This window comes from Ailuropoda melanoleuca, chromosome 1, assembly GCF_002007445.2.
Source record: "Ailuropoda melanoleuca isolate Jingjing chromosome 1, ASM200744v2, whole genome shotgun sequence".
Classification (NCBI taxonomy): Eukaryota; Metazoa; Chordata; class Mammalia; order Carnivora; family Ursidae; genus Ailuropoda; species Ailuropoda melanoleuca.
In genome coordinates, this window is record NC_048218.1 from 192,341,239 (window position 1) to 192,353,352 (window position 12,114).

The window sequence follows — 12,114 nt, forward strand, 5'->3', positions numbered from 1 at the left end:
AAGAGCCGTGCGGTGTGGTCTGATAACTACCAGTCACCGTCTGTGTTGCCAGAAAGGGTCCTGGGGCATCGGGAGAAAGTGTCCACCTGCTGCCTTAGGCCACACTGTGCTGGCTCTCTCATCCCGTGGCTTCCGTCCAGCCCACTGAGATGCAGGTTAGGAAGCAGGCTGGCACCGAGCAAGGGATTGCCGCTTTCCCTCCTCCTGCCCCTACCGGCTCACCGCCTGCCTTTTGCCCTGAGTTGTGGTGTTTTGGTTGCTGTTCGGCTGCGAGTAGTTTCAGAGCTCGTATGTGCTTGGCTTGCCTCTTAGAACTTAAACTCTTTGAACGACTTCCTTCAATAGGGCGAGTACGATATTTCTGTCTGTCGTATCTTCCAGCAGCCAGTACCTCCGTACGACAAATGCTACAATCTAGAAAGACCTCCTATTCAAGAGTGCCAACCAATCGACAAGTGTTCCCTTCCCCCAAAGTGTGCGGTGCGGGGCTCAGGCGGGCAGCCCTGAGCTCTGATCGTGTGAGGCGGCGCTTGTCTCATCCTGGGAAATACGGGATAGGAAATAAAGGGATGACACAGAAAAATGCGACACGCACTGAAGGTCAGGGTCCTCGTAGGTGGCCGGGGAGGCCACAACAGCTAGCATCAGAGGTCTGGATCAAGGACTCCCACACCTGTCCACACCTTCCTGTTTCTGGAAGTCCCACCCAGAAGAGGGATGCGGGGGTGTCCCTATCTGCCACACCGTTGTTTCTCCCAACAGTCCCCCTGCTTCGTCCTGTTGTGCTGACAGGCAAATCAAACGGGGAAGCCAGGGCACCACACTGAGGCTCCTGCCTAATGAAATATTAGCATATTATTAACATTAGTGGTGGCACTAATCTCTGGTTGATTGCAGCCTCTCAGGCTAAATGAGCAGGAGGTTTATTTCGAAAAGAGAAAAGGTAGGGGGATTGTCGAGGAAGGGGGGTGGTGGGGGGGGCAGAGTGAGTTACAACTTTGGCCAGGAATGAAGAAGTCATCTTTTTTCTCCCAGGGACAGGGAGCTCTAAGTCAGCATGCAGATCTCATAATTCCCAGACGAACTGCTTCTCGCCTGGGCAGCGAGCAGTGTCGGGGGGCGGGGGGCGTGTGTCCTTTGGAGAAAAGAACCGGAGCCTGCTGGTGACTCTGGCACTGGCCTGGAGTTCCTGGTGAGGGCAGCAGGGTACTGGGGGGAGCGGGTGTGAAGGGAAGGCAGGGCCCCCCCCAAGGGCATTATGGCGTCCTTGGAGGTGGCCCTCCCCCAGAGGAGGTATGGGCTGAAAGCAAACGGTTTAGACACTGTCTCAGGGGTCTGCTTGTCATGGGCTAGGAGGGCAGGTAGGGGTGTTTCAGAAAGACTGCCTCTCCCCAGCCAGGACCAGGAGCCAGACTGGGGGGAGCACGTTGGGTCATGAAGGCTGCTAACATTCAGATGAGGCGGTCAGTGAGGGAGGCTCGCTGGCAGAAGCAGATGGGGTAGGCCAGGGACGTGGCCCTCGGAACAGCTCCGAGGAGGCATGCGGAAAGGCCGGGCAGAATTTGGCACAACCTGACCCAGAGGCGGGCACGGGGACACAGCAGGCCGGGCAGGGCTTCCGCGGGGACGAGGCTTCACCCAGTGCTTCTGCACTACGTGACGAACACACTACATGACGGATCCACGTTCTAAGAGTCTGATTTCGGACAGGTGGCAAGAACTCCACAGGGGAAGACCGTCTCCCACCGGAAATGAATGTGGGAGTAAACCCGACTTTAGTGCGATGGCCCAAATTTGCGTTCCTGCCTGCCGGCTTTTCCCATTTCGGCAGACAGCACTAATCTTCAGTTGAAAGAGACGAGAAGCCTGAGCAGACGACATGAAATAAGGTTTTGGTACCACTTCTGACTTCCGTCATCTGTGTTTGGTCTGGGGTTGCGGGCTGGCTGGCTGTCAGGGTGCCTGGCTGTGCCCCTGGGTGCCAGGCCCATCCCAGCGGTCAGCAGCACAAACCTGGTGCCTTGGGAGAATGTTCTGGGGAAGACAACCTGGGACAGGGGCTATTTAAAAGCTACAGGGAGGCGATTCTGGGACGGATGGGACTAAATAGAAGCCTCGCCCGAGGTAAAGCCCTCAAGTGGAGCCCACCTTGGCCCTGCATTGTCATCAATAGTTACTGAGCCCCAGCTTTGTGCGAGGTTCCACGGCAAGTGCTGAATACTGATGCCTGACCTTGCAGCTGCAAACGGAAACCTAGTGTATACACACGCGAAGGGCAGGAGAGCAGGCCCACGGTGGAGACACCGAGGGTGCCAGGACTCAGAGAATCCTGCTGTCTTCCTGTCTCAAAGACAGACGAAGCAGAGCTGGGAAGGTCTCTTCCCCAAAGGGAGTTTGGGGGACGGAGTTTGGGGGACGAGAAGGAAGACCATGGCTTCTTCTCGAATAGAACAGAAATACCTTTTGTTCGCCTACATGACTCTTAGGTCAGAACTGGGCTTGAGAGTCACTGTTAGGTGCTGCCGTCTGGGATCGGTTGCCCACATGCATCGTCTCCCATCGCACTGGCCTCCCTGTCCCAGCAGCTCCCTGCCTGTCCGTCACCCGCTGAGGCCAGGGCCCGTGCCCGATGGCGTCTGCACGCTCGGTGTCAGAGAAGTGAGAGAGGAGGTGAGCGTGGGGCTGGGAGAGGGCAGGGAGAGGGGCTGCCTGCGGAGGAAGGGGGCCACGGCCGCACTCACCAGTTGCTCTTCCAGGTGTGGCGGACGTGCGGGTCGTGGATGCCGTGTTTGTCCGCCTGCTCGTCCAGGAAGTCAAACATGTACTTGATGGCCAGGGGCAGGGCGGAGCCCCGGTGGGCCGTGCTGAAGATGGTCTCGAAGAGGTCGTCCACAAACTTCTGCAGGGTGCCCTGCGGGCCAAGGGGGACCGGTTCAGACGCCGCTCCTCCCCGGGAGCTCGGGGGCCAGCTGTAAAATCTGCCCAGCGGACCCGGAGAGGAGAGGGGAGGGGAGCCCAGCGTGCAGTCCGGCCCTTCTGGATGAAACCCAGGGAGCCCACGCCTCCCATCCCCGCCCCCCCCGGCTTCATCTGTCTCCGGCAGCTTTAAATCTGCCCTGCGTGCCAGATAGATAGAATGCCTACGGCTGGACCTAAGGAAGCCTTAGTCTGCCAACAGCACGGGTTGGTTTAACGCCCTTCGATGGTGTTATTTTAGCACCTTTCACAAATGCTAATGAGCAGCTCCCTCGGTTAGAGCCCACAAACACAGTCTGCTGGTTTTGTTTGGGCATCCTTCACACTGGCTAATGAACACTTGCTTACCCGGAGCAGGGAGGAGGCCAGCCTCACACCGAAAAGCTAACCGCAGGCACGCAGTGTCCCCAGGAGTGGGAAATAGGGCCTGGAAACTCATGGATGGAACCGCCGTCTCCCTCTCTAAGGGTTGCATATGACACCCTAGGGAAGGACTCCTTCTCTCGCAGGGCATGGCAGGAGAGCGTGAACAGATGTGACTGGGGTCTCCATATTTGAGACCGGGCGCAGAGAAGGTTGGAAACAACACCAGACTGATGCATGGGTGGGGTGTGCCTGGAGCACCCGTGGCAGAGGAGGGCTTACTTAGGGCTAGTCATCTGCATGGTTGAGAAAGAGTCTGAGGTTCTGTGCTGGCAGAGTACTGCGGCTGAGTGCGTAACACAGGGGTCCTGGCACAGACGCTAGCTACCTGCCAGCTCGGACATTTCCGTGAAGTGACGAAGTTCCTCCCCCTACCCCACACATGCCCCAAGCCCTGTGTGAAGTCCCCTACCTTCGTGGCCAGTAGACGTGTCAGGTAGATTTCTGACACCATCTTGCTCCCCCGGTCACCCTCCTTCTGGTCCCCGTGCTCGTGGTTCTTTACCAGATGCCACATCTTGACTCCGCTCTCCAGGTCGGGGGTGATCATGGGTGTGCGTGAGCGGAGGCTGTCGGGACTGCCCGTGTACCGGATCATGTTTTCTGCCAATGCAATGGCCCCACACATGTGAGGCCGCTATGTGACCACAACACACCCCCCACCCCCAGCCCCTTTGCAGCCGTGGCCAGTGCTGTGTGATCCTTCCTGCAGTGTGCTGGTGCCTCGCAAGCAGTCGTTCCCTGGAACTGAGATGCGTTTCCCACCACCTCCGGGAAGCTCTCCAGGGCTACTTCACCCCCGGAGATTCCTCGTCCTCCATACTTGCATCTCTCCAGCCCTTAATTATTCCATTTCTAAAAATAGAAGCCTGTCCCTTGTTCCACTGTTCCCTGTAAGAGCTCTGAGGTGACATCTCGGATGAGTTCTGTGTGGCCAGTTAAGGAGGAACATAAGAGTGGGCAGCCTGCTGCCTTCGGGACTGTTGCCCAGCTTAGTAATCGCCCCGTCACCGGCTTCCCAGCATCCTCCAGTCTGGCCAGGGCCAAGCCTGCCCACTTGCTTGCTAACATGTGGTGTGTGGTGGAATGGGGGTGGTGCAGAAAAGATGAAGGTCCTACTGTGTGCAGGCACCGTTGTGTTTTCTTCTATTTACTTTTCACACTGATCCTGTGACATCAGTAACTTTTTCATTCCCTGTCTTGCTGGGAAGACCGGGTCTTACAGGGGTCAGGCAGCCAGCCCCAGAGTACACAGGCGGAGGCAGAACGGGGCTGCCCTGGGGGCGCCAGCCTGCTCCCAGCACCCTGTGCCCCACACTGCAGAGCCAGAGACCTGGGTCTGCACCTTCCCTCAACTGCCTCCTCGCAGTGTGACCTTTACACGTCGCTTAGCTTCTGCGCATCTGAGTTATAATTTGCAAATCTGCATAATAGGGGGAAATAATAATTATTTAATTCACTGATTGTTATGAACATGACGTGCAATAATGAATATCACAAAAGCGAAAGCATCGTGTATAGTATATGGTGCTCATGAAGGTTAGAGTTTCTTCCTATTTTCAAGGATGAAGGTCCTGTTCCTGCACCAGAGTTCAGAATGGGGAGACTCCTCCCCACTCACGCTCTCCCCAGCGATGGTCAGCCTGCCTGCCTCCCGTCCAGGGCTCCGATGCCCTTCAGCAGTGCTGCTGTTGTGACCATCACCACGACAAGCTCGGGCATCCTCTCCTCCCCGGGAGGATTCGGAGAACTCACCATATTTACTCGCCGAGGTCCTGGACACGGTGGAGTTGTTCACTGCATTATAGGCTGTCACCTGCTTGGACACTAAAGCCACCACGGAACCATCCGGCACCTACAGGAAGAAGGCTTCTAAGAGCCTGGGCACAGACACTCTGCCACCTCAGGAAACAAGCACAGTCAGAACACTTGGACCTCAGGGGCAATCAGTGCCTCACAGGGTACTGGGGGACTTTGGAGGCTGTTGGCTCGGCTTTGACGAAACTAGACAGACCTGAGCACTGAGTAGTATCTGTGCTGTGGCTCCCTCTTGGAGCAGCTCTGGCAAGAGCTTCTCACCAGCACCCTCCACCCCCTGCTTCCCTGGACCCGGCCTCCCACCCCAGGGATCATCCAAGAAAGGGCCTTTTCTCGGGGACTCGCCCATACCCCGCCCGAAGCACACATGTTGGGATCCTGTCTCCAAGGAGGTCGAGGCCTCCTGGCTGGGGGACATCGGGTCTCCCTGGGTCAGTAAGGACCAGAGCGTGGTTGCAGAGGTCATACAGCTCGGTGTCCAGCCTCCGGGGGAGCCTGTTATTCACGGCCCGAGACTGGAGGGAACTGCGGGTTGGCGAGCCCCACCCCTCCTGCACAGTCACCCCACCTGGTAATGAGCCAGGGTGTTCAGTCTCTTCCAGTCATTCTCAATTTTGGTGGTGATGTCTTCGTCCTGCAGGATCATCCTTGCACCGCTTCCTTGTCGCCACTCTGTAGGGAGAGCAGCTGCATCTCAGAGAGGCCGTTGGGCCCTCTTCCAGAGATCCCAAGGGCCCCGGTGCAGGCAGCTATGCTGTACCACCTCGAGTGTGCATCCAGGGACAGACAGGCGCTAGCAGACACTCCCCTCTCAGTGCAGAGGGGCCCCGAGTTCCAGCTCTGGGCCTCATCCCAACAAACTATGGGACACAAGTGGGATAACATCACCTGTCCTCCCTCCCCACCTGTCCCCGTGAGCGGCCACATCAGCTAGCAGATGCTTAGTGAGTATGGCTGAGTGGATGGGGCAGGCTAAGCAAAGGCAAGGCGGCATCGTCAGCACCACAGGCTCGTTGGCCTGATTGCAAGGTCTTGGAGCGAATGAGACCAAGCCTGCAGGCCGAGTCTCTGTGCACCCTGGTCCAGTTCCAGGCGTGTGTCCTGCACCCGAAAGCCGGCAGGTCGGTCACCCTTGGCAGGGAGGCTGGGTGAATGTGTGTGGAGAGGTCAGCAAAACCCGTTCTCCTGCCCGGGATCAGCCCCAGCCCCACGGAGTTGATGTGGATAGCGGCATCGTGCTGAGCTATCCAACAACTAATTATTTGACGCTCTAGGTATGTGCTTCTAGCCATACATTCTCAAGGGCCCAGACGCCTACGGCGCACGGGCTCTCTGACGGATCCCACGCGGGCAAGCAGGAGACTGTCGCTCCTCAAGCACGTTGCCGTCACCCCCCGCGGCACGGATCACGTGGAGAAGTGCACACTCCAGTCTTCAGCTGTGCGCACATGGAGACCCAGGTGCGTGCCAGGCACACCAGCGCTCAAGTGCATACGCACGTGCACACCCACACACGCACATATGTTCACATGCACACACCAGAAAAGAAAAACAGCCTTTTCAATTCAAATGTATTCACATGTGTTGCAGCCAGGAAGCCACGAATCCGGCTTCCAGGCAATCACAAACGCGGTGCAGACTTCAGTACTTCCGAAACATGCAGGAGCCCCGGGATTCACAGAGCGCACTGGGGTGCTGGCACGAGTCAGCCGACATCCTTGCCTGACCCCGCGGTGTCTTTTCCTACGGTCTCCACTGACTCGATTCAGAATCTGCCCCCCCCCCACGCTGTGCCCTCCCGCTAAGGCCGAGCTGTGGGCCCGCGATGGGCCACGTCTGCAGCACAGAGGCCCACAATGCCTCCCTGCCTTGTGCCCTTGGCAGGGCCAGTGCTACTGATGAGGACCAGGCCCAGGAAGGGAGCTGCCTGGCCCGAGGAGCAGCAGAGATGCTTGCAACACCGCAGTCCCTGCTCCAGTTCCCAGGCTTGCCAGCTTCCTGTGAGGTCGGGCTGTCCCAGGAACGAAAACACACGGACACCAGGCATGTTCGCTGCAGCAAAGGGGCCTCACTAGGTCCGAGGGGACTGCCGGTCATTCAGTCCCGCGGATGGCATGGCTGGAGTTGACCGTGCTGATGAGGGCGTCGGGGCAGGTTGGGAAGGACACGAAAGGGGCGACGGCTCACGGCGGCAGCGAGGCGGGTGCTTGGTTTGTTGCGCTTTTTGCTTTTGTTCTTCGTCTTACGCAGTCATGTGCAGATGCGGGTGTTTGTGAGCGGCAGGGCAAAAGGCGTGGCGTATCTGGCAGCGGGTCCGACTCCTGCTGACGGCCAGCCTGGGGCCAAGGAATACGGCAGCGGCATGCTTTAGCCTGGTCCCACAGCAGGCCCGAAAAGACGAAGCATCTCGGGTCTCCCCGGCTGGGGGTGAATAGCACCAGGGCCATTAAGTCAGAGGCTGCATGGTGGGGGCAGTACAGAGATAGTTTGGGGGCACAGCAGACTTTCTGCATTCCTCACAGGGGGCCGGAGGAAAAGCAGAGGAAGAGCTCTGATGTTTTCGTCCACTGGCTGGGCCTAAGGGAGAAGGAAGCCTCCTCCACTGACGTGGCTGTGGGCTTGCCAGGACTAGAGGGGGACCAGCTCTCTGGTTTAGCAGCTGCGCTGGCACCGCTTGTTGTTGGAGTTGTAGCACAATTCAGTGGGATCTGAACAAGCCACATAGCCTAGTGGACTGAGCAATGACAGCTGGTGACTGATTCTGGAGCCCGATGTAAGGCTTCCCTGTTGCACAACTTCCCTGAAATTGTGCAGTGCGCAGCCTGTGCAGCTGTACTCAGCAGCCTTGGTTCTGAGTCATGTCCAATAATTATGTAAGCAAGTGAAAATCAGTCAGTTTCTCTGTCCCCAACTGAAAAAAGTAGGGCAGAGTATGGCCATGCTTTCTCCCGGGGCAGTCAAGGAACGATGGCTTGTCCTTGGGAGTACAAAAATTTGATGATGCTAGATGCCTACCACAGTGCTGGTCCAGCACCAGGGACACAGTAAGTACTTGATGAGTATTTATTAAAGGAATAATGAATAAGTGAAGGAAGGAAGAAGAATGAGTGATGATGGCCTGTTTTCCAGGCAGTACAAGAGGATTTTCTGCTTGTCTGTTGGCGCTCACAGTGGGCAGGCAGAGAGTTGCAGGTAGAGGTGAACGGTGAACTACCCTGGGTCAAGGGTTGATCTGAACTCCTCAGACCCACAATCAGACACAGCCAGTGCCAGAAAGGAAAGTTAAATTATCATCACTCGTCCATCTTCCAAATGAAAGAAACAGGGTGGGAAGACAGACGTAGAGGTCCCTATGCCCAGGCTACACTCCTTCTGATAACCAGCTGAGCTGTCTTCCCCGGGGCACTCACTGGACTCCTTCTCTGGGCAGGACACTGGATGAGGTCACCTGGAGACAGTGACATAGAGGAGCCAGCCCCCACGCTCTGGGTGTTGCCTGGACGTGGACAGGGCTCGGGGCACCGCAGCATGGCACCGCCACATCCGTGCATCGGCCAAGTGTTGGGATGTGGGGGGAGGGTGAGATGGCAGGCCTGGAGCCCTGAACCAAAGCGGGTAGCTGCTTCCCCTCACAGCCTGCTCTCAGCTCTAGGAGCCCAAGAGGGCCGCCGGCAGTGGGCGGCAGGGTGCTCCAGGGCCGGCAGGAGACGTGCTCTTTGCTGATGCCAATGTGTGCTCACCCATTCAGGGGCTGCAAGAAGGGACCTCTGGTGGGGTACCAGCAGGCAGCAGGGGCGGGGCTGGGTGGGTAGCAACTATGGTCTTTGAGCTGTAATCCCCACAAGTTAGGAATATTCCCCCAGATACCAAGATGAGGGCAGCGAACTGGAGTCAAAGAGGAGAACACTCAGCCCTGCTTTTAGATCTCTTGAGCCTGTTACTTTCATTACCTCTTACACAGAAACATTGGGTTTGCTCTTTTCCCTGAAATGTGAGAAAGGTAAACAAGTGACATTCTCAGTTCTTTCCCAAACCAGTCCTGATGGATGGAAACTCAGACAGGTGGAAGCCAGGTGCTGGCAGCCCCATCCCTGGGGCCTGTAGGAAAGAAGCAAGGCCCTGGGGAGCTTGCCGAGCTGAGCCAGGATGGAGGGGGGCGTGCGGAGTGCAGCAGGAAGGCACAGGGTTCCCTGGCACCGAATAATCGGAGTGGGCTAACATGGAGACTCATCCCTGAAACTCACTCTTTGCTGCCAGGGTCCTCAGTTTGACCTGTTGGCCTGAACACACTTCCGCTTCCGAGTTACGCTTTCCTTCCTTTCCTGAAACCCTTCATCCAGACCAGCCACGGGCTCTGTTCTCCCCAGACACATCATGGCATGTCTCAAGAAAATCAAAATGGTAGACATGAGCTCGGCTCTCTGGAGAGCTCTTGCTCTGCTTCGTGACCTTGTCTCGCCAGGGGCGTGAGCCCAGGAGCTCTGCCGAGTCAAACCAGGCCAGGAAGGGACAAGGTCGAGGGCCAAAGCATCTGGCTTCTCCCTGTCTCGGGAGCCATCCGCCCTTCACACAGCATCACTGGCCTCTGGAAATCTCATCCCTGCTGGGCAATGAGGAACCCAAGAGCAGGCTGGACTGGTTGAAGGTCAGGCAGATCTGAAGGACAGCCTGGCGCCCTTGGCGGTGTGTGCGGGTGTTCGGTTGGCCCCAGGAGGCCCCTGAGCAAGGGCATATCTCATTTTGTGCTCTGTGTATTGTTGCATATTCAACATACGCTTAGTTTTAATGACAGTAACGAAAATCAATAGAACCCAGCCTCCCAGTCCCAAGTTCAGCACCCTCTTCACTAGACAGGCACCTTCTGTCTTGAGTATAAAAACAGCACTAAAAATATCTCTCTTTTGTGTCCACACCTTGCTATGTATGTATGAGGTGACCCCATTAGAAGAGCTGAGGGGTGATGTGAGAGCCGGGCCAATGGCCAGCGTCCTCCAGGTGATTGCCCAGCCTCCAGAGAGCTTCGCCTGCCCTTGGGGCACAGAGAGAGACTGGACTACCTCCAGGCACCAAATGATGGGGGACGCTGAGCTCAGGGATGGCCCCAGGGAATCCTGAGACAAGGTGCCCTCTGGACCAGGACATCTGGGAAGAGGTGTCTCCTGCGGCCACCATGCAGGAAATCCAGAGCCAGAAAAAATCTCAGAGCCCCGTCGCACACCCACTCATTCCAACACCGTCTGCCCAGCGCCCACGGTGCGCCAGGCCCCGGGCCAGCAGCATGGGTCACCTCACAAAACCAAAGCCTTGGCTCCTGAAGGGCTCCCTGGCTGGAGGGCTGGGAGAGAGCGCGAGAAGCACGGGCCCACGGTCAGGCTGGGTACAGGGGAGAATGAGCAGCGTCTGTGGGGAGGGGTGTAGGGATGGCTGTGGCGCTGAGGGCCGAGGGGCAAGGGAGGCAGGCACTCTGGTCTGAAGGTGCCACTTACGTGATGCTTTGGGGGATCCGTGTGTGTCAGTGTGGGAGGCAGCGGAAAGGAGAGGCTGGAGAGGCACGTGCAAGTCAGAAGTGGGTTAAGGAAGATCTGGCAACCCAGGCTAAGGCATCTGGGGGTGAGCTGCGGGCCAGGGAGACGGGGTGGTTGAGAAGGGGGGAGCTCTTGAGGGACATGGAGGTAGGGAGCCCCACCAAGGATGGCCGCCCTTGGCCAAGGCAGTGGGGACTGGGGTGCAGATGTAGGGGATGTTCAGGAGGCAGACCACACGGTGCTTGGAAATTCTCTGTCAAGAGGAGATGGGAGCACCGTGGCACGTGCCCCCAGTTTTGAGAAGGTGGCTGAGGGATTTGCTGGAAGCCGGGGCACAGAGGAGGGGGGGATTCACCTGCAGGACAGCCCTGGAAGGAGGCCCCTGGCCTGGCTCCTGGAGGGTCCCCTGCCTCGCAGCAGGTGCTGTGCCTAAAGGCACCCCCTGCCTGGAGCACAAAGCTGCACGAGGTGGCCTTTGTGGTGTGAGGATGCAGGCGAGGGCTCGGGACACACACACGCATGCGCACACTCACGAATGTATGCACATGTAGTCACACGGGCACCTCATTTCACCTTAGGGTGGGGACTGAAGGCCTGGAACCCCCCCCTCCTTCCATTCTTTCTCTCAGCACTTCTCCTCACACCTGTCACAGAAGCTGTGGGAAGAGCTGGCCTGGACAGGCAAGGGAGGAGGGACACGCTCACCAGACTGATCAGTCCTGGCCGAGCCCACCCTCCTGATGCACGAGGGACCTTCCCAGCGGATGCCTGTGCTTCTGCCCCAGGCCAGCTCGCCTCACCAGGGGCACTGCGGGCAGGCTGTCACCAGGAGCACACGCCAACCCCGCCCAGTGCCTGCTCTACCCCCCAAGACAGGATCCTGAGCAGAGGGCTGGAGGAGGAGACATGAGGACTGCTGGTCACCTGTCGACAGGTGAGCCCCAAGGAGACCCCTGGCAGGGAGCCCTGGGACCGTCAACACCCAGCTACTCCGCGGCGTGGGGAACATGCATCAGAGCAGAACGGGGAGGGGCCATGACAGGATCAGAGTGTCACTGCCAACGAGGTTGGAAAATTGACGTGGGAGCGGGAGGGGGCTACCGTCTAAATAATGTTTTGCTACAACAACAACAACAAGGGTATTTTAGTTACTGTGAGAGCAAGTTCTATAATAGAAAATAACTGAACTATGAAATGTGGTGCCTCAGAGAAATTCCCAGGTGGGACTGTGCCGTCTGCGCGTGAGGGGCTAAGTCTCCGTAAACTGGAAAGTGTGGCTCCCGCTACTTGCTGCACTTCCGGGGGACGGGGGGTCCTGTGCCACTGCAGGCGAAAGAAGGCTGGGCTCTGCCACTCGATTAAGGAGAGATGA

At 57.7% G+C, this 12,114-nt stretch overlaps 1 protein-coding gene across 4 annotated transcripts in view; it reads right to left on the reverse strand.

The window, feature by feature from the left end:
• PLXNA4 (plexin A4) overlaps positions 1-12,114 on the reverse strand; it is a 537,871-nt gene that overhangs the window by 17,387 nt on the left and 508,370 nt on the right. For all 4 annotated transcript variants that reach the window (XM_034672299.1, XM_034672298.1, XM_034672300.1 and 1 more), the window contains exons 26-29: positions 5,786-5,889; positions 5,155-5,254; positions 3,812-4,002; positions 2,742-2,911 (exon numbers count right to left, since the gene is read on the reverse strand). In XM_034672299.1, coding sequence (XP_034528190.1) covers positions 2,742-2,911; positions 3,812-4,002; positions 5,155-5,254; positions 5,786-5,889 — 565 coding nt within the window. The remainder of the gene's footprint in view (positions 1-2,741; positions 2,912-3,811; positions 4,003-5,154; positions 5,255-5,785; positions 5,890-12,114) is intronic.